Source organism: Mustela erminea, chromosome 3 (assembly GCF_009829155.1).
Source record: "Mustela erminea isolate mMusErm1 chromosome 3, mMusErm1.Pri, whole genome shotgun sequence".
Lineage (NCBI taxonomy): Eukaryota > Metazoa > Chordata > Mammalia > Carnivora > Mustelidae > Mustela > Mustela erminea.
The window spans coordinates 4,080,124-4,106,104 of NC_045616.1; the positions used below are offsets into that span (position 1 = coordinate 4,080,124).

At 54.2% G+C, this 25,981-nt stretch overlaps 1 protein-coding gene across 3 annotated transcripts in view; it reads right to left on the reverse strand.

Moving 5' to 3' along the window:
- Positions 1 to 4,958: 4,958 nt before the first annotated feature.
- SNAP47 (synaptosome associated protein 47) overlaps positions 4,959 to 25,981 on the reverse strand; it is a 44,825-nt gene continuing 23,802 nt past the window's right edge. Inside the window, exons 3-6 of one of the 3 annotated variants that reach the window (XR_004283781.1) lie at positions 23,963 to 24,453; positions 17,522 to 17,646; positions 10,824 to 10,947; positions 6,117 to 6,200 (exon numbers count right to left, since the gene is read on the reverse strand). Coding sequence is in view for 2 of the 3 variants with exons in the window: in XM_032335140.1 (XP_032191031.1) it covers positions 6,054 to 6,200; positions 17,522 to 17,646; positions 23,963 to 24,453 (763 nt within the window). In the remaining variant the exon portion in view is untranslated. Of the gene's footprint in view, positions 6,201 to 10,823; positions 10,948 to 17,521; positions 17,647 to 23,962; positions 24,454 to 25,981 lie in introns of all 3 variants that reach the window. The other 2 variants (XM_032335140.1, XM_032335141.1) reach the window with 2 other exon arrangements.

Genomic DNA, 25,981 nt, shown 5'->3' on the forward strand with positions numbered 1-25,981 from the left:
CACATCCTCTCCAATATTTGTTGTTTCCTGTCTTGTTGATGTTGGCTAACTGGTATAAGCTGGTATCTTAATGTGGTTTTGATTTATCTATAAAGAACTCCTCAAACTCAACACCCAAGGAGCAGATAATCATATCAAAAAATGGGTAGAAGACATGAACAGACACTTCTCCAAAGAAGACATACAAATGGCTAACAGACACATGGAAAAATGTTCATCATTAGCCATCAAGGAAACTCAACTGAACTAGTTATTTTATCAGCAAGAATGGGTTTATTCCAGGATAAGACAGAATTGCAATTCCTGGCACTAACGATTTCTCATCGGCTGGACTGAAGGGTGGTCGATTTCTGGTAGAACATGCAGTGCATACCTTTTCCTTCCGGGCCTGTAACTGATGACTTTCTGGTTGAGCGTGCTTCTCTTGGGGTCTGTGATTCTGAAATGACAGCAATTCATGCACCCCTTCTGGCCTCCCTGGCTAGCATTCGAGTCAACTTTAGGGACTCTTCCCTTCATTTTCACTTTCTTGCCTTACAGTTGCTGCCCCCACCCTCCCCAGGGCATCTGGGCACCTCTACGCAAGGATCGGCCTCACCAACTTCTGTGCCAGTGTGTGGCTAGGCCACTGTATGTGGGTGGGGCAGCCTCAAGGGCAGTAGTGTTGGCTCTGTGAGCACTTCCCGGGAGGCCTGTGAGGCCCTGACCCTCCTCCACCTACACCTGGGTTTCTGCGCCCTGCAACCAGAGGGACACAAGCCCTTTGCTCCTTCTTGGGAAGATGCACTTTTCCTAACCTCCCTGTCTGCTCCAAGCAGGTCAATTGGGGAAAGCAAGCCATCTGTCCTTGGCTCAACTTCTCTTCTTAGGGTGAGAGAAAAAGGCAGAGGTGGGGACAGGAGATGGTGAGCAACATCTAAAGGACCCTGCGGAGTCTGGTGGGAGAATGAGCCAGAGGGTCGGTGTGGAGCCACTGCCCTGGGATGGCAGGTGTGCCTGACAAGGCACCAACTGTGCTTGGAGGACATGCTTGCCCACACCTGCTGGAGCCCTGGGCGTGCAGGCCTGGCTGATGGAGCCCAGTCTACATGCTGGTCCTGCCCACCACTCCCTGCCCCCGCAGCCTAGGGCTGCTTACCGGGCAGCATGGCCCCCCACCCTGGACACGGAGCACGGCCCGTGTGGCTCTCCTGGGCTGGGAGGAGCTCCTGGGATCTGCAAGGCGATACCCTCCCTCTGCTCCTGCCTGCCTGCTTGTGCTGAGGAAACCAGGGGCCAGGACTGAGCCGCCCTTCTGGGAAGCAGGACCACCCTTGCCTCCAGCCCTGTGGCTTTTCACTTTCAAAATGAATCAGGGAAAATTACCTCCTGGACAGGCTCACTGCTGTTCCAAGTTTCCAGATGGGTGCCAGAAGTTTGAAATACTATGTGAATGTGGAAATCAGTTGCAAATGTGAAAACTGACTACAATTTGCATCTTTCAAGTTTTACTCAAACCTGTAGCTAATAATTAAACTGGCAGCAGGTGAGAATGGAGGGGGCTCCTTGCAGGTGAGGCTGGTGGTCTCACGCCAGGATTGAGCCCCAACCAACAGAGCTGCCTCCGAGAGGGAGTTTTATCAGACCCCAAACCCAAGCAAGAGCCCCCACCCTGACTGCCTGCACATAGTCAAGTTTTGGTGTGTGTGGTGTCTGAAAATCTCAAGGATGTTTGTTTTTTTCTCTCCTAAAATTTCTGCGTGTGCGGATTTGGGGGCCTGTAGAGAAAACCACTGTAGAAACCAGCACCAGTCATTTCTCCCCTCACCCTCCTCCCCTCTCCCAGCTCTGCCTTTTAAGGGGATAGGACTATTGTCATCGCTACAGCCTCTGAAGCTTGGGGCAGCTGAGCACGGACCAGGAACGTGTGGGGATGTCTCGGCCCAGGCCACACTCGAGTTTGGGGCTGAAGAGGGCCATGTGTCACCCTCCAGGACAAGGCCAAGTGCAGCCTCATAAGGAACACACACCCCTGTGCAGGTGGTGGGCCTGCCATGCATCCTACAGCTTGCGTGCTGGGACGAGTTTAAAATTCAAGTAGTTCAAAGGTAACATCCGGAAAAGAAACATTTCACAACACATGGAATTAATGCCACTCAGATGTCATGGGCAGCTTTATCTGAACACAGCAAGCCCATCTGCTTACAGGTCCAGGCTGCTGTCTTGTAAACAGCCACCTCAGGTGCTGCAATAGGCATCCCACGGCTCAAAAGGTGAAGGAGTTACTTTGGGCCTTTTATAGAAGATATGTGCCCATCCCTGCCCCAAAACACTGAGTAACTCAGGACTGTTTGCTCTTGAGAACCAGCAGTCTGTCAGCACAAGGCTGGAATAGCAGTTGCAAAGAGTCTTGCTTCTAGCCCAGTTATGCCGAGCAAAACCCAACTTAAAGCATGTTGTGTTTCAGGGTGTGCACACACCTCACAGGGTGACAACGGACCAACACAATCCCACTCATCAGTTGAAAGGCAAACAAATTTTGATGCAGGAACAAAGCACCTGGGGACCTCAACCCCACACCAGGACTGAGTGCCAACATCAGAGTTCAAGTGCACAACAGGAAAGTAAAACAGGAAGGAGGAGATGCCAGAGGCCCCATTCCAAAGAGACGGCTGTTGCTGACTATGGTCAGACCAGGATGGTCCTCCTCACACTCCCCAGAAAATCTACTCACCTGACCCAGAGAACTCGGCTCCAGCCAACACAGCAATTCCCAGGCTACCTGAAGATCACAGGAGAGACCCTAAGCCAGACTACTCACCTGCTTCCCCTAGTCCAGCTTCCAGGAGCTATGTTGTGGCCACTCCCAGTTATGTTCTCGACAAGACTCCAAAACATGGAGGCAGAGGCAGGCAACCCAAACCAGGGTATAGTAGGAGGAGATGGAGTGAGTGCACATAAAGAGAAGAGTGATAGAGATAAAGTTAAAGCACCTGAAGAGGGGAGCACTGAAGAGTGCAGTTAGAGCACTCTGGGTGGGAGCAGTAGAGGTGCAGTTAGAGCACTCTGGGTGGGAGCAGTAGAGGTGCAGTTAGAGCACTCTGGGTGGGAGCAGTAGAGGTGGAGTTAGAGCACTCTGGGTGGGAACAGTAGAGATGGAGTTAGAGCACTTGGGGTGGGAGCAGTGGGGTGGAGTTAGAGCACTTGGGGTAGGAGCAGTGGGGCGTGGGGTTATAGTACTTGGGGTGAGCAGTTGGGGTGGAGAGTTAGAGCACTTGGGGCGGGAGCACTGGGGGTGGAGTTAGAGCGCTTGGTGTGGAATAGTGGGGGTGGAGTTAGAGCACTTGGGGTGGGAGCAGTGGGGCATGCGGTTACAGTACTTGGGGTGAAGAGAAGTGGGGATAGAGTACTCAGGGTGAGAAGCAGTTGTGGGAACAGTGGGAGGTGGGGGGTACACCTGGGCTGTAGTTGGGCTTGAAGTTACTGCCTGGTTTCAAAGTGTTTTGTACTTTTGTGTCTACCATGGAGACGAGCAGTCAGTGCCATAGGTAGGGTTCGGTGCTGAGGCTCCAGGCAAATCGGGTTTGGCTATGGATTTTTTGCCACTGGAAGGGTCTAAGGTGAACACATTGGGGTCAAATCAAGGTTAGTAAATACTATGAGAAGATCCTGATGGACCTTTCTTTTCAACACTCTAATTCCGCAGAGAAACAGAGTGTAGTTTCTATCACTGAGGTGTTTGTGGGAGAGAACAGCCCAGACAACAGCCCTCTAATAATGGTACAATGCCTCAGTCCCACAGATCTTCTCGCCTGGTGTCCAGGGTTGTAAGCATCCCAACAGCAGCAGACTTGCTTTGGGCAGACTCCTGTCACTGGCCAAAGTGTGTGCAGTCCCTGGGCCCCACAGGTGCTGAGCAGTGCCTGTCTTCAGGACAAGTGGACGCTGGCTGACCTCCCTAGCAGCACCCTCTAGCAATTCAGGACAGTGTCACTGATGAGGTTTGTTTCCCCTCGGCTCAGGGCTCTCTCCACAGGTGGATATGGAGAGAGAGAGCAGTCCTCATCCTCACTGTGCTGGGAAAGCTTGGGAGCAACCCCTCGCACCAGTGCCAGAGAGGACAGGAACACTTCTCATTGGGAAGGTTGTGGAGTACAGAGCAAATACGGCAGCTGGAGATGAGGAACAGAATTCAGGACACAGAAAGAGGGAAGAACTGGAAGGACCCTGGGAAGGCTATTCTCTGTGACTGCTCCTTCCTGTGTCTTCAGGAACAGGTCAGCCTCCAGAAGGCAAAGTGCTCCTAGATGACTCCACCAAACCTTGGAATGCGACCTTAGTGGAAACTGCCATACAACACAAAGGTGGGCCCAATGAGAGAAGGGATGGGGGATTTCAGAGTGGGCAGTGGCAAAGGCCAGGATGGGAGGAGATGCAGCCATGGGCCCAGGATCCCTGGTCCCGTCCCCCCCGAGCTGGGAGAGGCAGGAGGGAGCCCCTGGAGCCTTCAGAGGGAACAGGGCCCTGTGACATCCTGCTGGCAGACTCCTGGTCTCCAGACCCAGGAGAGGACATAGCCTGCTGTCCTAAGGCCCCTCATTTGTGATCACTCATTAGCAGCGCCAGAAAACCAGCTGGGACTCAGAATGCCAGGACAGGGCCTGTGGAGGAGAACCAGAGAAAAGGCGCCTCAAAGGGTCAGCTTGACAAGGCTCAAGGGCAGCTGTGGGTGCACTGCCCTCAGGGACCCTACTCCAACGGCAGTCTGGAGGGGGCCTGTTCTGCCAGGACAGGGGAAGGGGTCACCTTCTTCTCCACTCTGCCCTGTCTGTCCTTCTCCGAGGGGTCCTCCCAATAAGACACTCAAAGCCAAGCAAAAAGCAGCAGAAATGCATGTCTTCAAAATATATTCTAAAACTATGATTGCTCTTTTGTTTCAGGATAGAAATGGGGCATTTTAAGAAAAAAAAAATCAACAGTTTTTAAAATAGGTACAATATGTATTATCTTCACACTTGGCTATAGGTGAGCAGTGAAAAGAATATCCCAGTGTTCGCAGGACAACTTTGAGACATACTGGACTTCAGGTAAAAAGTCAGTCTGACCAACAAGAAACCAGCCTCTCTGTCAGAGAAAACCAGAACCTGCGACTAGGGAGGGGCACATGCAGAGGAGCCTCAGATGGGAGGCGGGCTTGGGCCTAAACATGGTCCTGGAGAAGAAGTTCTGTGAACACAGAAGGCAGGGTCCAGGTGGGCGGACTCAGAAATCAGCACATTTCTTTCACAGAGATTTACACTGCCCTTTTACAGCTAGCAAGAACAGAAAGAGAAGACAATTCAGCCAGTGGGGATGCTGGCCATGCAAAGCAGTCAATGAGTACTCTGTGCAGCCGGCCTTGCAGGGAAGGGCTGTCCTGCTGCTGTGACCCTCTGAAGCGCTCAAGTATGAGTGGGGAGCCTGGGCCTGCCTAGAGCCGGGCAGAAGGAGCTGTGCCCTGCAGGGAGGGGGTCAGAAGGAGCTGCGGCCTGCAGGGAGCAGGGGAGAAGGGAGCCGGAGCCTGCAGGAGGCAGAGGAGAAGGCAGCTGAGGTCTGCGGGCACGGGGGCAGAAGGGAGCTAGGGCCTGCAGGTTGTTGAGGGGGGGCGTGGGAAAAGGATCTGGGGCCCAGGGAAGCAGGGGAGTAAGGAGCTGGGGCCCGTGGGAGGCAGCGGGGAAAAGGAACTGGGGCCCTCAAGAAGCAGGGACTTGCAGAAGGCAGGGGAGAAGGGAGCTGGGGCCTACAGGTTGCAGGGGAAGAAGGAACTGGGGCGACCATAGTGGGTGTGCGGCTAGAGGGTGGCCTGCTGGATCTGCAGGCAGAACTCCCCTCTCCGGGGCCTCCTCCTTCCTGCATGTGCTGTGCTCTGGGTCACATCACACAAGCCCTCCACCCTGAGGCAAGCCTGTGCCTTCTGGGGCACAGCCTCTGACTACTAACGGGCCCCTGGGGTGACTCCCGTGTGCACGTGCTGAGAACAAAGTACTCAGGGCAGTGACTGTCATCAAAACCAGTCACTTCTTCGCTCCCCTGTGCTAGGTCAGTTTTTTGGCACGTCGGGTGTGCTTGTCGATGGTTAAGGTGGTCCGGTCAACGGCCGCAGTGATGCCGTCCAGGGCCTCATCCTGCCTCTCCAGCTCTGTCTCCGTGTCCAGGGCGAGACTCTTCAGCTTCCTCAGGATCTGTAAGAGTAGCGCACAGAGCAGGAGGGGCTGTCATTTCTTAAACTCTCAAAAACAGACATTATCTCTTTCCATCACTTTTACAGTACTTTGGAAATTGTGAGTTGGGGGGATGACAAACACTCTGTCCTCCCATCCTGGGTTTGGGTCTCAGCTCTGCAGCTCACGAGCACTGACCCCCAGGGTGGCACCAACCCCCAGGGAGCTCTGGCCCCCAGAACACACTGAACCCCAGAGAGCTCTGACCCAGGATGGCACTGACCCCCAGGGAGCTCCGACCCAGGATGGCACTGACCCCCAGGGAGCTCTGACCCAGGATGGCACTGACTCATAGGGGGCACTGACCCCCAGAGAGCTCTGGCCTCCAGGACGCAGTGAGCTCCAGGGAGCTCTGACCCCTCGGGAGCTCTGGCCCCCAGGATGTACTGAACCCCAGGGAGCTCTGACCCAGGATGGCACCAACCCATAGGGGGCACCAACCCCCAGGAAGCTCTGGCCCCCAGGACGCAGTGAGCTCCAGGGAGCTCTGACCAAGGATGGCACTGACCCTCAGGACACACTGAGCTCCAGGGAGTTCTGACCCAAGATGGCACCAACGCCCAGGAAGCCCTGACCCCTAGGACACAGTGAGTCCCAGGGAGCTCTTACCCAGGATGGCACCGACCCCCAGGGAGCTCTGGCCCCCAGGACACACCAAGCCCCAGGGCAGCAGAGCTCAAAGAAAGGTGAGGAATCAGCCCTCTGGCCCTGCTCCAGGCCACAGCCCCCATGCCTCCTGACAAAGTCCCTGGGGCACTGCTTGCTCTTCCAGTCACATAGCAGTAGGGAGGGCTGGCCCAGGGCACAAGCATGACCCAGTCCTGGTCTTCATTACCTGTCTACACCCATGTCCTGACTGCAGAATGGGATTTAAAAGGAAAAGCCAGCCCTGTTTCTTGTTGATCTGTAGAAAACACCTCACTATACCTCCACATGGCTTGAGGGGAGGAAGCAGCTACCAAACACAGCCCTGGGGGCACTGTAAGAAGAGCGGCTAACCCTGGAAAAGCAGGCCCCTCAGCCTTCTGGGGACTCACGTCATGCTGCAGGCGTCTCAGGCACTGCTGGAACGGCCGCTTTCCTGCAAGCCCGTCGAGACTACTTGCACTGTGAAATGTGGTGAGCCTGTGCTGAAAAATTTAATACCCTCAAGCTGACAACAAAAAGGAATGATTTTAAGAGGAATCATAATGACCACCTACTTGCAGTTAAGTGTTACTACCTCTTGGAAGGAGAGTTTCAGGCCCCTGGCTGCGTTAGGATGAAGGACCTACAGACTGTGGGTCCTCTGAGGAGTCCTGGGTACCATTTACCAACTCCCAAGGGATCTAGCGGGTACAGCTGCGTTCCAAGTCCGCTGCCCCATGGGGATGGGAGTCAGCAGTGAGGGCCCCAGACCTAATGCAGCCAGCAGCACGCCACACACGGATGTCATGGTCATGGCTCGGCCGGTGGCACTGCAGACTGGGAGCAGCCCAGGCCTAGGAGAGCATGTGGCACCCTGAGGGCAGGGGGATGGCGTGGCCACAGTGCCCGTGCGCTTCCATGAGGCAGCCTTGTGCCACCCACCACCACGTGGACCAGATCAGAGGCAGGGAGGTGGTCAGAGGCTAGTAAGATCAAGCCCTTCTTCAGGAGCGGGGAGGCTGGAATGAGCTCACAAATGCGAACAAGCTGTGAAAACTATGAAGTGGGGCGTGAGGAGCCCCCGCCAAGTCCTGGAAGGCTCCGCGGCAGGGGCCCCGCTGCACCCGTGCCATGGAGGGTCTGAGGCTGTGTGCAATCAGGTGTTCGGACACAGGCAGGCTATACCGCACCTCTGTGTGCACACATGGACTCATCCCTGGGAGCCCCGTTCGGGCGCAGGGACATATCCCCGACCCAGGCAGCAGGCTCAGACGCCAGGCTCTGTGCCCTCTGGGAGCCGCTGAGTCACTGGAAAACCTGGACGTGGCTCTGGAAAGTACATTGTGGGGTCAGCCGGCTCCGAGGGATGGGCTGCATGACCTCATGTAGGAGGTCTTTTCCACCGCGTTCCTATGACCTCATGTGGCTGAGGCCCAAACGGCACAGTAAACAGTCAGCTCAGCACCGTGGGAGGCAGGTCCTCAGTGCCGCTCTGCTCAAAGACCCCTCTCCATCGGCCTGCAGGTCCCCATGCACCGGGCACATGCACACCACAGCCTTGGGGAGGCTGGCCGTGGACACAAGCTCACACCCGGCTTAAAACCCACGAACGGCCTCTGCCCTGTGTGGGTTCCTCAGGCCGCATGTGCTGTGGACAACCTCTGTGTCCTCGTCAACCACCATGATGGTCCTTCGGGCTCAGTAGGCTCTGTGAGCTGTCAGCACTGTCCTGCTCCAGGACTCACGCTGCAATAAGGTCAGGACACAGGACTAGAGAAGAAAAGGAAACGTCCTGAACCCGCTCAGATGAGCAGTGGCACAGGGGCGTGACCCTGTCCACGCAGCTCCGTCTCCTGCTTCCTTGTCCCCACCTGTACTGAATGAGGGTGAGGGCCGCGGGGCTCTATGAACCCTTAAACGGACTGTTTCACACACTGGGCTGAGAGGGCATGCCCAAGACCCCACGCTCTGTCTGCAGCTGGCCCACAGCACGGCCCAGATGCAAAGAGCCGACACTTGCGTGTCCCCACGTGATGACACAGACGTCACAGCACCGGCACTGACAGGAATAGCACACGTCCCTTAACAAGGCAAACTGACCTTCCCAGGGATCAGCAGCCATTCAGACAGCCCCTGGAAGGGGGCTCGAGAGCCTGGTTTGCTCCTGGAGCTGAGAGCAGCTATGGCAAAGGTCCCACGTAACCACGTGGTGGGTATTAGAGAGGGCACGGATTGCATGGAGCACTGGGTATGGTGCAAAAACAATGAATACTGGTTACAATGAAAAGAAATTAAAAAAAAAAAAAAAAGGTCCCACATAAGGAGAGCCACACCTGTGACTTTAGATTCTCCAACGCTCACATTCTTAACGGTAAAAAAGAAGCATTTCTCAAAATGCTTTAAGTATTTCTTTAAATAATCTCTACATCCTCACACGGGGCTCGAACTTATGACCCCAAGATTAGTCGGCTCCAATGGAGCCAGTTGGTGTCCTGCAAAAATGAGAAACACCGCTGGTGTGACCCAATCAGATAAAAAGTCATCGTCTCCACACGAAAATAACACACGGAATAATGCATGAGATTGGTCCTTTGCTACTTGATGAATGGTGTGCTCTCTGCACATGTCCATAGGGCTCCCTGGCTGAGGGCCCTGCTCTGGGATGGCCCCACTATCCCCCGCCCAGAGGAGAACCACCATGGCCCACAGGTGACCCACTCACGCACAGACACGCAGCAGTAACAGGTACTGCACTCCCTTTGTGAGCAAGACCAATCAACTCTAACCCTTCATGGAGTCTGGGGCATCCACACAGGGCTCGTCCCCGCCGATTGGTCCAACCGCAGTGCTGTCTCACTGGGACCCCCCCTCCCCGTTCAACGGTCCAACTGCGATGCCATCTCATTGGGACCCCCAACCCTGTCGATTGGTCTGACCACAATGCCGTCTCTTGGGACCCCCTCCCCGTCCAATGGTCTGACCGCGATGACATCTCATTGGGAACCCCGACACTGTCGATCAGTCCAACCGCAACGCTGTCTCACTGGGATCCCCCCTCCCTGTTCAATGGTCCAACCATGACGCCGTCTCATTGGGACCACCCCCCCCCCAGCAGCTGTGAATGCCTCACACTGCACCTGAAATGACCTCACAGTGCAAAACCCCAAGGGACCTGCACGGCTCGTGAGTCTGCAGAGAGGACTGAGGAAGCTTCCAGCTAGGGTCCCTCTGGAGCACTGACTGGTCCGGCGCTTTTCCCTTTAAGGAAGAACATGGGTGGAAAGAATGGGGAACGCCAAGTCTGGCCAGACCGTCATGCAGCTGTGACTTCTGCGGCCCAGAATGACAAGCTGTCCAGTCATCAGTGTGTCAGGCTGCCAGACTCTGAAGTATCAGCTGGAAGGAGGCTGTGCGCTTTCTTCCTGGAGCCCCTGCCTCGCAAGAAGTGGGCCTGCAACTGGCCCTGTCTGCGGATGCATCTACCCCCACACAGCACATGCACAGAGCTGAGGGGGAAGAAGCGCAGACTCTGTCCTGGAGCAGCATCAGGAGAGAAACTGCAGAAATGCTCAGTGATCTGGAGCCCGAGGGCCGCAGACGTTCCACCAGGTCTGCGCACGGATGGGGTGCATCCGAGACCAGAAGGCGGTGGGGACACGCGCATCTAGAGAGCCTGGGCTGGAAGCGGGATATGGTCCCCGGGACAGAGCACACACTCCTGTGGTTTCTGCTGCCCTGGCCACACATGGTGTGATGGCTTCTACCTGCCAACAGCAGACACAGAGACGTCTCCGTTGTGTGCATATAGACGGGGGAACGGCTCCTCCATCCAAGGAGGTACGCTCACTGAGGCAGATGTGCTCAACCACACGTGTGACCCTCGGGGAGGCCGTCCCAGTGTGGGCTTCGGGGAGCCCGAGGTCCTGGAGGGCTCCGCCTTGGGTGTCCACCACGTACCTGCAGCAGAGGAGGGCACACAGCGTGTTCCCACGACCCTGTAGTGTGCTTGTGGCCTCACCCAGGGTCTGAAGGAAGACGTTCTGTTCTACTTTGCGATGAGACTCCAGGATTCAGAGCACTCCTATGTTCACAAGAAGCACCTACAGTGAGTTTAGCATGAGCTAGACTGTCTGCCCTCATTTTGTTTTGCAGCTGACTCACTGGAAAACTGTGAATTTTCTTGCAGTGAGAAATTAGCAACCATTTAAGAACAGAGCTGGGATAAATCAAGCTGTCTGCACGTCCAAACAGTTCTACCAGTTGGGGCCATTAAGTGCTACAGAGAAGGCAGAGAGGGAAAAAGTGGCTTCCAGCACAGTCAGAATTCTGGAGACTGTACAGAACATTCTAGGCTACGATATGTCACATTCAGCCCTCACAGACCACCCCCACGTCCCACCCGTCCCTTCGGCTGCATTCCTGCAGGCCACAAGGGCCATCTGTGGACAACAGCACAGGCTTCCTTCCAGGGAGGCCCCTGCCGCGGCCCCTCCTCCACAACCCTCCGAGCAGCTGTAGGGGAAAGCTGACGCTCCAGGTCCCCATAGCACTGCATTCCCAAAGCCAGACTCTGAGCATGCAGTTCTCAGGGATCTGTCGGCCCTCACTGCAGCTCCCAGTGGCCTCCCAAGGTCCAGACACAGCCAGCATATGGTGAACACCTCCCAGGGCTAGAGGGGGACCCTGGGGACTGGCCTGCTCGTTACCAGGTCACGATGGGTCCAAATAGGATTCATCCCAGAATGTAAGAAAATAGATGAAAGTCCTAAAAACCACACATCGCACTGAAAGAAATTAAAGAAGACCGAAACAGTGAGGCGGGTCCTGTGTTCCTGGATGAGCAAGATGCCCAGACGCCTCCAAGTGACCTACATAGTCAACGCAATCCACATTAGGTTTCCAGCAGCCTCTTTACCCGCCCCAGAAATGGAAAAAAGGATCCGCAAATCCATTCAGAACTGCGGGGAGCCATAACAATCCTTTTCTTTATTCGTGTGAGAGTTGAAGCAGGGAGAGCTGCAGAGGGCGAGGGAGAAGCAGCTTCCCTGCAGGGCGGGGGGCCCAATACGGACTCTATCCCAGGACCCCAGAATTGTGACCTGAGCCAAGGCAGGCGTCTGCTTCACTGACTGAGCCCCCCAGGTGCCCCGGAGGAATCCTGAAAGAGAAAAAGGAAGCTGGAAGACTCACTTCCCTCACCTGTTGCCGGCGGGAATGTGAAACGCTGTGGCCATTATGGAGAGCAGCCTTGCTGCTCATGAAGTCCACGTGGAATTATCCCAGAACGGAGCAATTCCACACTGTGCATGCTATGTGCCCCCGAGGAGCAGAGACATGACCCACAGATGCCATGTGTGATGTTTGCATGACCGCTGCAGACAGCGAGCTATCCTGCAGTATGCACTACTCCACTGTGAAAGGAAAGACAGATCAGCTTGAAAACACAGCGGGAAGTGAGGACAGCCAGGCATGGAAGGTCATGTGTGTGAGAGAGAGAAGACCATCTGCGGCGGGGCAAAGCACAGCGCTCGTGTGCCATCGCTGGGTGGAAAGGCAGTAGTCACCACCCTAAAATCAGCATTCTAGAAGACAGCCAGGCGCTCAACAGTAAGACTCCCGCACATCAGAGGTGAGCACTTCAGGAAGATGGGAAGGCGTCTGCTCCCTGGCCCTCAGAGGCCCTTGCGCTCCTCCCGCTCTGAAGATGCTTGCTGAGTCATGACAATCTCTGGAACCCTAAGGCCCCGTATCTGGCACTCCCACCCCGTTCGTGTTTCTGGGACAGTAGAGGGGACAGGATGTGGTCCGTGCCTTCACGTGGTCCAGCTTTGTCCCAGCTCAGTCAGTGAGGGCAAGGGCCCACCAGCCCAGACAGCACACAGGCCTGCCCTGGAGTGGGGGCCACTGCTGACAGAACGTGAGCCCTGAAGCAGTCCAGCCCAGGGGAGGGGTGCACAGGAAACCAAAGGGGGCCGGGGCGGGGTGGATGGGGGGGTGTGACAGCAGGCTCAAAGCTACCAGGGACCACGGTAATGGCACAGCAGATGGGAAACCCATGACGTTGTCCTGTGAGTCAGTTTGCGTCACTGTGGACGTTTCTGCAGAAGGCAGAGACTGGCCCAGGGAGGCACGCGGCCCCCCCAGGATGTTGGGGTTGACAGGGCAGGGGCTCATCCTGTGACACATGTCCTCTCGCTGAAATGTCAACTGTCACAGACATCATAAACTACAAGGCTGCTCCTGGGTCATCCCCATGACCCAGGCTCTTCTCATGGTTTAATAGATGACACAGGACAGGACGAACACTTGTGAGTAACACCTGGCCTGGTATTAAAGCCACAAATACAAACACTGACAACCTCCTCCCCTTTTTACTGTGCCCCGAGAGTAATGAAAGGAACGAACCACCTGGAAAACAGCTCACAGGACCTGTCTCCCCTGCCTGGCACAAAGGTGCGGGTCGGTGGGTTTGTGGACACGAGTGGCTCTTCGCATAGCCCACTCCAGCAAGGCACCTACATGCCCTCCCAGGGCTGGAAGGCATCAGCCCTAGCCTGCACTCTGACCCACTTACCCGCACAGCCAACCCCTCTTCCAGGGACATGTCAATTCTGGAATGCCTGTCCTGCCATCGCTACAGATGGGAAGCACGGTGGCAGGCTCCATGGCTGGCGTGATACCCCGGGACTCTGCGCGGGTAGCCATCCAAAAATCCAAGCTCTGTCGTCCCTCCAGACGTTAACACTCCCAGACCATGGAAAGTGCGACACGGACAAGACATTAATTTTGAGGCGAAGAACAATGTGTTAAGCCCGATGCTCTTGGGTCAAGGCGGTATGGGAGAAAGGCTGAGAAAGGATACACGGGCACTAGGACAGGCTTGAATACTGGGTATAGACAAGGGAGAGCAGAGCTGACGTGAAAGGCATTCTACTCCTCCTACACGGGAATGAGACACTAGTTCTGCAGAATCCCAGCATACAGCCTGCACCAGCAGGAGAAGGCACAGGCAGAAGGGATGCTGGTCCTTGAGCTGCTCCTGTGATCCCTCCCGCCATGAGCCCTACCCTGTGTCATCTGTGAACCAACCCCAGTCTCCCTGCTGGATCCTGGGCTCTGTGGTTCCTGCTTATGGAGAATCACACGTGGATGGCAGAATGCCTGCACTGCCTAACCACAGGTAAGTCCAAAACCACGACCTGAACCCTGGGGCCCCGCGCTGCACCCCCGCCATGGGGGCTGCGACCCAATGCCCAGGGTCCCTGTGTCACCCCACCACAGAGGCTGCAACCCGAAGCCCCGGGTCCCCGTGCCGCACCCCCACCATAGGGACAGCGACCTGACGCCCCGAATCCCTGTGAAGGACAGGAGCGCCTACTGTCCCGTCCTGTGCCGTGCTCAGTTTCTTCAGGTCTGGGGTGCGGAAAGGCAGAGGCGGGACCGGACAGAGCAGTGAGGGGAGAAAGTCTGGAAGAGAAGCTGGGGACACTGGGATGCCCTGAGGCAATAGGAGCGACATAACTAGGGGACAGACACAGATTTCGTAACAAAGCAGCAGCAGCAGCTCTAGGGCAGGACAGGCCAGCACATCAGACCAGAGAGGGTTCAGGGCGCTCTGCCAAACCCATCCCAGCACATCCACTTCCTTTCCGGCTGCCGACACCACACACCCTCCCCATGGCTGGTAGACGCTGCAATGACGGCTGTCCGGGGCTCTGTGTGGTGGGAGCTGGCACAGGCAGGGAGCACACTGGCCCCGGGGAAACCACAGCCGTTTGTGTCTCTCAGCATCCTGCTGCAGGGCAAGTCACCAGGACCCACTTCCACGTAAGGACGGTAATGGCATCCACCACAGAAACCACAGCTGAACATGGGGGGGGCGGTTCTTGCATTTCTGTTTTCCCCAGAAATTTACCTCATTCCTACTTATGCTAGAGCTTCAAGTGCACAGCTAAGAATTCTTCTCTAAATAGGAAACATGTGTTTTACCTCCAGAAGACAGTCTCTGGGCGAACTGGACAGTCCCTGCAGGGAGGAGGACGGGCAGCCAGCCGATGTGAATCCCTGCTCTCCCGCGGCAGCCCTCCCCAACCCCACGACTCAGGGGTCACCACTTCCCCAGCCTGTGTTCAGTGTCCTGACTTGTGGCCTCTGCTGCTCCCAGTACAGACACCAGAAGGCTCAGGGCTGAGCCCACGGTCCCTCTCTCGTGGACATAGCAGCTTGTATTTTCATCACGACCACTGCCGTCTCAGCTTCTAGGGCAGAGACTGCCGGTTTGACACAAGGGCCCTCTCAAACTGCACAGCCATCACCAGAATTTACAGAGAGAATCCTGACATCTCCCACACAAAGCCATGGGATGCCTTTGCACAAGGGTGGGCAAAGGGTCCTCAATCCCACCAACCTGAGGCATGTTGGCTCGCATCCACCCTCAGGAGAAGGGGAGCATTTCCTGCAGAGGATTAGGGTTTCTCAAGCCCCGAAGGCATGTTCTGGGGTTAGTAAGCTGCAGAAGCTGCAGGCTGCAGCGAGAAAGCAGCGTTTTTGTGGGTCGTCACTCAGAGTGACTAAGTTAGACCGGGGAAAGAGTGACAAATCGTGCATATTTAACATATCCCATAGCAAAGATGAGTGCTTTTTTTCCAGAAAGGAAAGGGCCAAGCTTAAAGGAGGCGATGCTGATGCAGACACGTCAGGAAGACTTCTTTAAAAACGTGGGAAGACACACAGTCCCCCTGTGCCCTGGTGGAAGTCTGCGGCACCATGATGACAGGGCCTCCTCACGTAGAGCCCGGATTTGCAGAACCCCTGAGCAAGGAACCAGGGGCAAACCAAAATCTCAACGGAGAAACAACATAGTTTTCCCTACAAATACACCGAGAAGCAAATGGCAAGGACAGAGGGAAGCCATACCCTAAGACAGTCTTTGCTGAGTGGCCGGCACAGGCCTCAAGTCGGCTGTGAGCCAATAAACACGCAGCACATGTCCCTGAACCAGACTGGTGTCTGATGACCTGAGGCAAGCACACCATGGCGTAGGGCTTTTTAAGAGTTCTACGTCCTAGGGGCGCCTGGGTAGCTCAGTGGGTTAAAGCCTCTGCCTTCAGCTCAGGTCATGATCTCAGGGTCCTGGGATCGAGCCCCGCATCGGGCTCTCTGCTCAGTGGGGAGCCTGCTTCCTCCTCTCTCTGCCTGCCTCTCTGCCTACTTGAGATCTGTCTGTCAAATAAATAAAATCTTTAAAAAAAAAAAGAGTTTCTACGTTCTAAAGATGTGCACGGAGGATGCGTGAGTGATGAGACACAATGTCTAGGCATCTACTTCAGAATTACTTGAAAAGGAAAAAGAAAAAGCACTGAATCATCTAGCCCTAGGTTGAAGAGAACCTAAAAGTAGTTCTATCAAACATTGTTTAAATTTCTACTTGCTGGACACAAAGTGGCAAGCAGCCTCAAGAATCCACTGGCAGGCCCTTGAGAGAGATCTGGGAGAGTGAGCATGCTCCGCTGTACGTGTACCTGTGGAGCCATGCCCACACAACGACAGGCCCGCAACACACACAGCACGCACATGGACACACGCACAGTACACACATGGATAGACACATGGACACACACAGCATGCATGCGGATACACACAGCATGCACATGGACACACACATAGCGCCCACATGGATAGACACATGCATAGCGCAGACACATGCTTAACACTCATGTGGAGAGACACATCCACAGCGTGCACACAGACATGCAACACACACAGCATGCATACAGACAGACACACGTACAGTACACACATGGATAGACACATGCACAGCATGCTCACACACAGACAAACCCGCAACATGCATAGTATGCACACAGACTGACATACACACATGCACAGCATGCACGCAGACAGATACACACAGACACACACAGTTCACACATGGACAGACATATACAGCATGCACATGGAGACCCATACACAGACGCATGCATGGTACACACATGGATGCATGCACGGCATGCACATGGACAGACATACACACATACAGTACACACACAGACACAGACATATCATTCACACACGGACAGACATGCAACACGCACAGCACGCACACGGACACATGCACAGCACACACGTAGACAATTACACAGTATACACACGGAGAGACATACGCACAGCATGCTCAAACACGGATACACATGCACAACATGCACACAGACACACCTGCACAATACGCACACGGACGCATGCACAGTATGCACACAAACACACACACAGACAGACACAGCATATATACAGAGCACACACATGTGCACACATGTACCTCTACCACACACGGGGACGGCACACACATACACACACACAGAAAGCCACCATGTGCCTGCATATCCCACACTCACACAGCCCACATGTACATGGGCATATGCACACATTCTAAAGGGGGATGCAGCCATAGGCTGACCGCATGTGCATGCCAGGAAACACAGGAGCTTCTACTGGGCACCGCTCTTGCTCTATGTTCTCCAGCTCCAGAGAGGAGAACAAAGCGGGTGGGCACACGGCAGGCCCTGTTGATGAGGGGCCAGCATCACGCAGCGGGGAGCTGTGTGCAGGCAGGAAGGAGCCCCATGCAGGGGCATGGTGACCCTGTGAGTACACAGTACCTGTCTTAGCTCCTGGGCATCCCCCTCGGAAACCAATGGCTCACTCATCTGCGGTGGAAGCAGCTGGGCCTCCTGGCTCGCCAAGCAGGGCTCGCGGTGCACAGCATGGTCCATCAGCCCAGATGCTGAAATGGAAAACCAAACGGCAATGACATCGTCCAGAGGTGTGAACCACGTGAGAACTTTCAGACCTTCCCATGGGAGGCCATCAGGGCTCTCTGGACAGACGCAGTGTTTCCAGCTCACCCATGGTCTGGCAGGGCTTAGCTCTGCTATGCTGAGCTGGGGTAGGGGCTGCCTCCGTGCCCTCGGACCCCTGTCCAAGCTGCCTCCACACCCTGCGGGCACAGACTATGCTCTGGGTTTGGCTCCATAACTGCTCTTGCAGGAAAGGGCCTTCATCGGCGTGCAGACATTTCTCTTCTCTGGGGGAAGGGCTATAGGTAGGAGCCTGGAAAAACGCACACAGAACACCCTGCTGGAAACTGCGGCATCATCTTGTCCCCCACATGGTGCTGAGGCTCTCTGAGTGCAGGAAAGGGCCAGTGGGCTGGGCCAAGCCACACTGGTTGTGTGGCTGCATGGATGCGGGGGTGCATCAGAGCCCTGCACATGGCCAGGCCCCACTCAGGGGCCTGCACCTGGCCAGGCTCCCCAAGGGGTGGAAGGGCAGCCTGGAGATGAGGTTATAACCAAGAAGATCTCGGAGACTGCCGTGGCGTGCAACCCGTCCTTTGTTTGAAGCGCTGACTCGAACCCCAACCCTGGCACCACAGGGCCCAGAGAAGGGCCTGCGCCTCCCCCCAGGACACAGCACAGCCACATTCATGGACAGCAATGTCGGGAGGCAGATGGCTGTCCGGAGGCCAGACCAGCTCCTCTGAGCACTTCTCTGCTCCTGAGCAACGGGAGGCCCAGAGGGCCCATAGGACCCTGGCAGCAGGGAGCAGAGCTGCGTGATGAACACACCATCAGGAGGGGAAGGACCAGGCCTGAAGAGTAGGAGCCAGACTGGCCATCCCCAGCACACACAGAAATATCCCTGCTATGCTCATTTCTCAAAGTAATCCCTGAAGACAGCCTGGCTGAGCAAAGAAAGCATGGCCTCATCCAGGAGAGACACAGGCTGGAGCGAGAAGACACAGGGTTCTCAGGGTTCTGGAGCAGAAGAGGGACTAGGCCCGATGAGGAACGCTTGGGGACTGGTGCATGAGCAAGAGCTGTGCAGAGGCAGGACTACGGGTTCCGGCCTGCCTCTGCTGGAGGAAGCTGTGTGTAGAAACCCCCCTGCTCTGTGTGCGCCCTGGGAGAGCCTACAGAGACCCACCACACCGCAGGTGTATTCAGGAAGCCAGAAAAAACCCTTACTGTACACCATGCAACGGATGCCTGCTTGTCTACGTCCTTCTGTAAGAAAAATAAAAGCTGATCGCAACCCAGCAAACTGATCTCACAACCTGTGTTCTAAACCTCAAAGCTCTGTCCGAGTCCCGCTCCCTAACGGCTTTTAATTAGCAAGGAACTTTCTGCAGCATGCAAATCAGCACTGTTCAGCCTCATGGGATCTAAATGTCACTACCTAAAATGTTACATAATGACAAGCACTTTTCTGAAACCGTCAGAGTGAGCTGGAAGACATGATGGCAGAAATAGCAAACGCAGACGTTAACTACCAGCTATTATTAGCCTCAAGAAAAGGCCAACCCATGCCCACGATGTTAACCAGTCCTTGGTGCTAATGTGATGACAAACGCTGGTTCCACCTCCCTACTCGGCCTTGGCTCTCCCCTTCCCAGCTTTCTACTCCCCAGGCTCCTGGACTCCTGCTCCAGCCAGCCTGGCAGCCCCATCCTTGGAGGCTCACACACCATCCCCGGTCCCCATCCCTAGCTCCCCATCCACGGCCTGCTAGTGCCCTGTCCCCGGCACCCCGTCCCAAGCAAGCCCCCTGGTCCTCTGTCCCTGGCACCCTGTTCGTGGTCCACTGGCCCTCTGTCTCTGGCACCCTGTCCCCGGCTCACTGGTCCTCTGTCCCTGGCATCCTGGCACCCTGTCCCTGGCCCACTGCCACTCCGTCCCTGGCCCCCAGGGCCCTGCCCGCCCTGCTCCTCATCTGCACACATCACATACACAGACAGCCCCTAGCACAAGTGTGACTGTGTCTCTATGAGAGACAACCTTCCCTCATCTGTCCTGCCATCATTCCACTTGCGCACCTTTGATATTAACGTGCTTGGTACCGCACTGCTTTTCTGAGACCAAGGCCCACGTCTGACTCACATGTGGGCCTGGCCCTGGGTCCCTTTAGCACTGCTGTGCTTTCCATTCCAAGACCCAGAGCTATCTTCCGGAGGGACATGCTAATATTTCTTCGAATATTTAATGGAACAGGTTTTACTTAAGCAGAAAGCCCAAACAGAATTTTTCTTCCTGGAATACACTGAGTCACAGTATCTTTCATAGCCAGCAGGATGACACCTGGCACGGAGCTTGGCACCCCTGGTACTCTGTATTAAGACCTGAGTCACCGACTCAGTTCAACGCTGTGAGCTATCTTCTGAAAACATTGATTAAGATGGTTTCTGTCTCTAGAGCCACTAATGATCACAGTCAAACACAATCAGCACAAAGTGTTCAAGCTGCAAGGGGACTTATGCATGATCTCATTTCCTGGGAACAACAGCTGGGCTAGCAGGGGCATCTGCAGATGCCAGTGTCCTTTATGGACAGGTCTGCATCTGAGCAAGAACTCCCCAGCCCACCCTCACCCGAAAGCCTGTCTGCTCACGGGCCCATCTTCCCCCTTGTCCCTGGGACCCAAAAGCCTCATCCATGACACAGGGAAGGAAATGCCTACCTTACCCAGGGATGGACCCAGAAGATTAGAGAACTGGGGTGGGAAGCCCTTCCACAAAATCCCAAGTGCCCAAGCCCTCAACACTGCAGGAAGGTAACAGAGAGGGCAAGCCTACTCAGCAGAGTGAAAGTAAATCCCTCGGCAAATGTATCTTGGACCCAAGCAAGAGTCCTCGGAAAATCAAGTGGGTGAGAACCGACAGCCCCCAAAGATCCACAGGGGCCAGGGGTGGTCTGTGAGAGGTCAGCGTGGTGTCCGTGTCCTAGTGACCGCACAGTTGGGGGGGGGTCTGTCAGTGGTCAGCATGGGGTCTATGTCCTAGTGACCACACAGGGAGGGTCTGTGGTCAGCATGGTGTCTGTGTCCTAGTGACCACACAGGTGGAAGGGGGGGTCTGCCTGTGGTCAGCATGATGTCCGTGTCCTAGTGACCACACGGGTGGGGGGGGAGGTCTGCCTGAGGTCAGCATGATGTCCGTGTCCTAGTGACCACATGGGTGGGGGGGCCTGTCTGTGGTCAGCGTGGTGTCTGTGTCCTGGGATTGGAACTCTACCACTTAAAGCCCAAGTCTTAAATGACAGTGTCCCTAATGTGTATTACTGTGACATAGATGTGTGTGCTCCTGATGCCAGGGGCTGTTCTGGGTACTGGAGAGGTGGTCATCAGGAGACCAGCTGGGTCCAGTCCGGAGAGTACATGTCCCAGCGTGAAAGTGTGGCAGACCACCAGAGGGCGAGTGTTGTCTCTTAAATGAGGTGGTCAGAGAAGGCTTCTCTCCAAGGCGGCAGTTGGCAAACAACAAAGACAAAAATAAGTACCAAAAAGACCATAAAATGCTACGCACAGGCCATGCTGTGAAGTCTTCTTCCTAAAACCTGTCATGCCAGGACCCTGAGACAACATGAAACAGACTGAGAGACAGTCTATAAAACTTCAGCACAACTCCTGCAAGCTGCTGAGACCCTCAAAACAAGGAGAGCTCAGGGAGCTGCCACAGGTCACATGAGTCCAGACGAGGGTCCTGGGACAGCAAGCACGGGGGGATCTGGAGAGATGGTGGACAGACTTGCTAGCTGTGCCAGAGAGGAAGGCAGCTGCAGGGGACCATCCTCCCAGCTTGTCCCCAAGCCTGAAAAGACCCTACTTTAAAGGTGCTATACACACAAACAGCCATTTTCCACTGCTTTTCCCCAGGGTGGATGCAGTCCACCAGTGTCATTCCCAGCCCCTGAAGCCCAGGAGACCCTGGCGCCTGCCCCTGGCCGGTCCACCTCCACCACGCGGGACTGGAGGTCTCTGGAAAGTTCTCTAGATGCTGACTCAAGGCAAACCCGGGTCCCGTGGCAACACTGCCACCTGCTGGCCATGCATTCTACCCAACCGGCTTCTGGAGGAGAGGCATCTGTTTCTGAGAAGTCAAGTCATGGTTTCCACCTCCACGGCCTCTGTTTTCCAGCCTGGGAGAGGGAAAACACCGGTGCTGGCAAAGAGCAGTAGGGGAGACAGAGAGGGCCTGCCCAGACCTCCCGCGGAGCCCTTGGCAAGCAGGACACTGTCCCACGTGTTGGACTCCTCCCTGCTTCCCCTCCTCCCCCACAAGCATACCCATACTCTGGAGGCAGGGTGCCTCACCGAGGGAAGATAGCACCTCTCGGTCCACGTAGACAAGACACACTGTGGGAACTCCCCCTGCTCCCGCCCCCGAGGCTCAAGTGAGCACCAGGGTGAACACCCATCTGTCATCACAATGTGGTCCCATTCCCTCTGCACACATACTGTGGTCTGTGACAGTGATGGGTGAGGCCACATATTCCCAGTCCAGATCCTGCTGGGAAGGTGTCTGAGGATGTGGTGAGGGCCCAGCACCGGCTGACCTTTCGTGAGGGAGGCTGTCTGTGCTCTCCCTGAGGAGGAAGACGTGCAGCCCGTGTACCCTTCCCAACGGCAGGCCCTGGGGAACCTGCACTCACCTGGCTTCCTGCCGGGGGACCACAGTCCTGGCATGTACCTTCCACCCTCCCTCCCTGTCTGCACCTGGACACGCAGGGTCAGAGCGGGCCCAGCCAGCCTCTTCTCCCCTGTATGGTATGTGCTTCCCCTGCCAACTGTCTCGTGACACTCTGTGCCGTGTCCTCTCTCTGGAACCACCCACGGATGTGCTGGAGCTCTGAGAGAACAGGATGGCGAGTGCCTGGCCCAGGGAGTTCCCCATAAGCACTGGCAGAATGAATGGCTGGAGGCGCTACCAGCCCTGGGGCTCCTCATGACCCAGGCCCCTCCCAGAGAAACAGGAGGGTAAGGGCAGACAATGTCCTGCCTGAGGCCTCTCTCAGGCTCACTGCGACTGCCCACCCTTCTCAGCCCCTTTATGGGCTGCCCAGTGCTGCCTTGAGAAAAGGGCCAGAGAAAAATCTGGAAACGCCACGAAATTATATTTGTACACTAACACTTTCGATACTTTGGTGCTTATGGGACCACATCTATTTTCAGGTACATTTCTCTTGAAACATGAAGTCATGTAGAATAACATAAAAATATTTATGTGTTAGGGAACCAGGTTACACATTAGCACTGAAAAACAATCACTTCAGAGCAAAAAGAACCTAGAACAGTCATAAGCATACTCCTCTTGTAACAGGCATCCAGCAATCAGAGTTAATAAGGAAGGACTATTGGCCTCTTAGCAGGATCACGGTAACACAGACACAAGGTCACCTGGGACAGTAGCAGAAAATAGGGTATTCTGTGACTCTGTGATTTCTCAGGCTGGGCACAAAACAAGCTGATGGGGAATTTACCCAGGTAAGGATTTCTGTCATGGAGAATGACAATCTGGCAGAGGGACAGGTAGCTTCCGAAGCCAACGGGACGCACAGCTACAGCATGGCAAGGACTCCTACAGAGCCAGGAAACCAAGCAACAGCAGAGCAGAAAACAAACACAGACAAGGCAATCCACAGAGAAAACTCATGATGCCCGAAAACAAGTAAGCGGCATCAGACTCTCGATGTCACCGTCAATCACATGAGAACACACATGAACGAGATGCCACCTGACAGCATCCAGATGGCAAACCCGGGATGTCAGACGACCATGGGCTGGGACCCTGGACCCAGGACCCCTGCTGCAACTGCCCAGCTCCATGCTCCCCACAGAGAGACGCGGAGGGACAGGAGAAGACCTGCAGACCCAAAGAAGCTATGCTGCAGTTTTCAGAGATTGATTTGTAAACAAGTCCCTGGAAGGTGGGCCGGGATGACTCTGATGCTGCGCTCAGGAGTGGAGGGACTGGACACCCACCAGGGTGGGCAGGTCGGTGCCAGCAAGTCCCATGGAGGAAAGTAGGAAAGCCTCATGTGGAGCCTTCCTCTGTTCTGAAAGGGCCACCAAGCCCTGCCAACCTCAGGCACAACCTATCCAGCCCTCAGGTGCGAGACACACCAGAGCTTTGGGACTAGGGAGAAAGATCTGCAGGGTCTTCATTTACAAACAATGGACAGTCAGTGGTGCACTGCAGGCGTGCTGTGTCCGACCTCGACCTTGGAGACCAGTGCGCAGGCCGAGCCGGGCCGGAACTCACTCACCCGCCTGCCAGACGGTGCAGCCCTTCTCTGCTGGGGAAGACATTCTGGCACTTTTGGGCATCAAGGCGCCTTCTAACAACTCCATCTTCTGGCTGAACTGCACCTCCAAAATGGGGAGAGCCTCTGGCATCCTGGCGGATATTAGGCGATAAGTTATATCTGGCTTCCCAATGAACCGCTGGCGAATGCTAATTTCATAAGGCGTGTGAACCTTAATGTCATCTATATCTTCTCTTTCAAATCTGTGCATGAGCAAAGAGCTTGAGTCATGGATTTCCAACCCCGACACAAGGAGGGTGAGACTTCCTGCTTTAACATGACACCCAGTCCCCTGGGAGACAACAGCAGGAATTCGGACCACCACCCCTTCTTTTCCAAGAGCTTTGGGACCAGCCGTCGCGGTGCCTTTCTTGGGCTTCGATTCTGCCGGCATCTTCCAAAGCTTGGAGCTAAAGGGCCACCAAGAAGGGGACTCCAGCTCTGTCAGCAACCTAAAAGCCCAAACAAAACATAGAAACACAGTGAACTGAGTGTTAATGTTTTCTTGAGAACCACTTTAGCCTTTATAAAGCAGTTAGCCTTTTTATAGTGTTCTTTTCCACAAGCAACCCACGAAGCAGAAGAGCAGGAAGCACTCTGACTGTTTCAGAAAAGAAAACTGAGGCTAAGAGCAGCGTCTCTTAGGGTTACAGACACAAGCCCATAAGCAGTAAACACAACGGGAACACACGTCTTCTGACTAGAATGCTGCCCTTTTCACATCGGACTCTGGGAAATTCTGACTCAAAATAATCTGCAGTAACCTGTCCTGTTCGATGTGGTAACAAGCACATGGGTCTACAGGCACCCGAGTGTGACTGACGTAAGGGGGGACTGAATTTTCAACCAAAGTACCTGTGGCTAGTGGCTACCGCCTGATGGACCACTGTGAAATATCCACGAATACCAAGAGATCTACCTCGTAGCAAGAAAATGGAAGCAGAAAAGAAGAGCAAAGGAACACAGATCAAATGGCATAAGCAGAAAATAAAATTCAAGAGGGTGAGGTTAGACTCCACCATATTAGTAATTATGCTACATATAAATAGATGAAATCCTCTAAAGCAGATTGTCAGCCTGGATTAAAGAAAAAACCAACAACATACAGCGGCATCTTCTTCACATTAGAAACTGTGAAACATAAGGACACAGAAACATCAAAAACACTGGGGACGGGGGCGGGCGGGGGGAGATACATTGTGCCAAAAGAAAGCTCTCAGACAGAGCGTGTTACCAGGGAAAAAGACAGACAACACACAAAAAGAAAGTCAATTTGACAAAAAAACTTAGTGCTAAACATGAATATCTAACAAAACTCCTAAATGCACTGATCAAAAATTAACAAAATTATAAGGAGAAATAGACAATCACAGTTGTAGACTTTAACAAATTTTCTCCATAATTAATATAGCAAGAAGACAAAAATGACTAGTAAGAACATAAACACTATTCAATTTACTCAGCCTGGTGTTTACTGAACATTATCCAACCACTGAATGCACTCTCTTTTAAAGTACTTTCAGAAAAAAGAAAAAATTATTTAATTTCAATAAATTCCAAGGTCTGAAACCCTACAGAGCATACTATCTGTCCCCAAAGAAATGAAATCTGAAATTAATGACAAAAGACTAATACAAATTCCTCAAATATCTGGAGATTAAGCATAATTCTAAATAAAGGGAATCGGAAAAGTGAATGAAACAAAATGGAATGAATGAAACAAAACCTTATGTAGGAAATGGCAGGATGCAAACAGTGCAGTCATGAGGAAAATTTGTAGCTCTTAATGCATGCATCTGAAAATGTCTTAGAAAGGGTTAAAATCAGTGATTTACGCTTCTGATCCAAAAAGTTATAAATTAAACCCAAAGTAGAACAGAAAAGCAGAAATCATTGAAATTGAAAACAGAAAAAAGAGAATATTAACAGAGCCCAAAGATGGTTTTTTGAAGTTATTTTTAAAAAGTAAACCCTTACAAG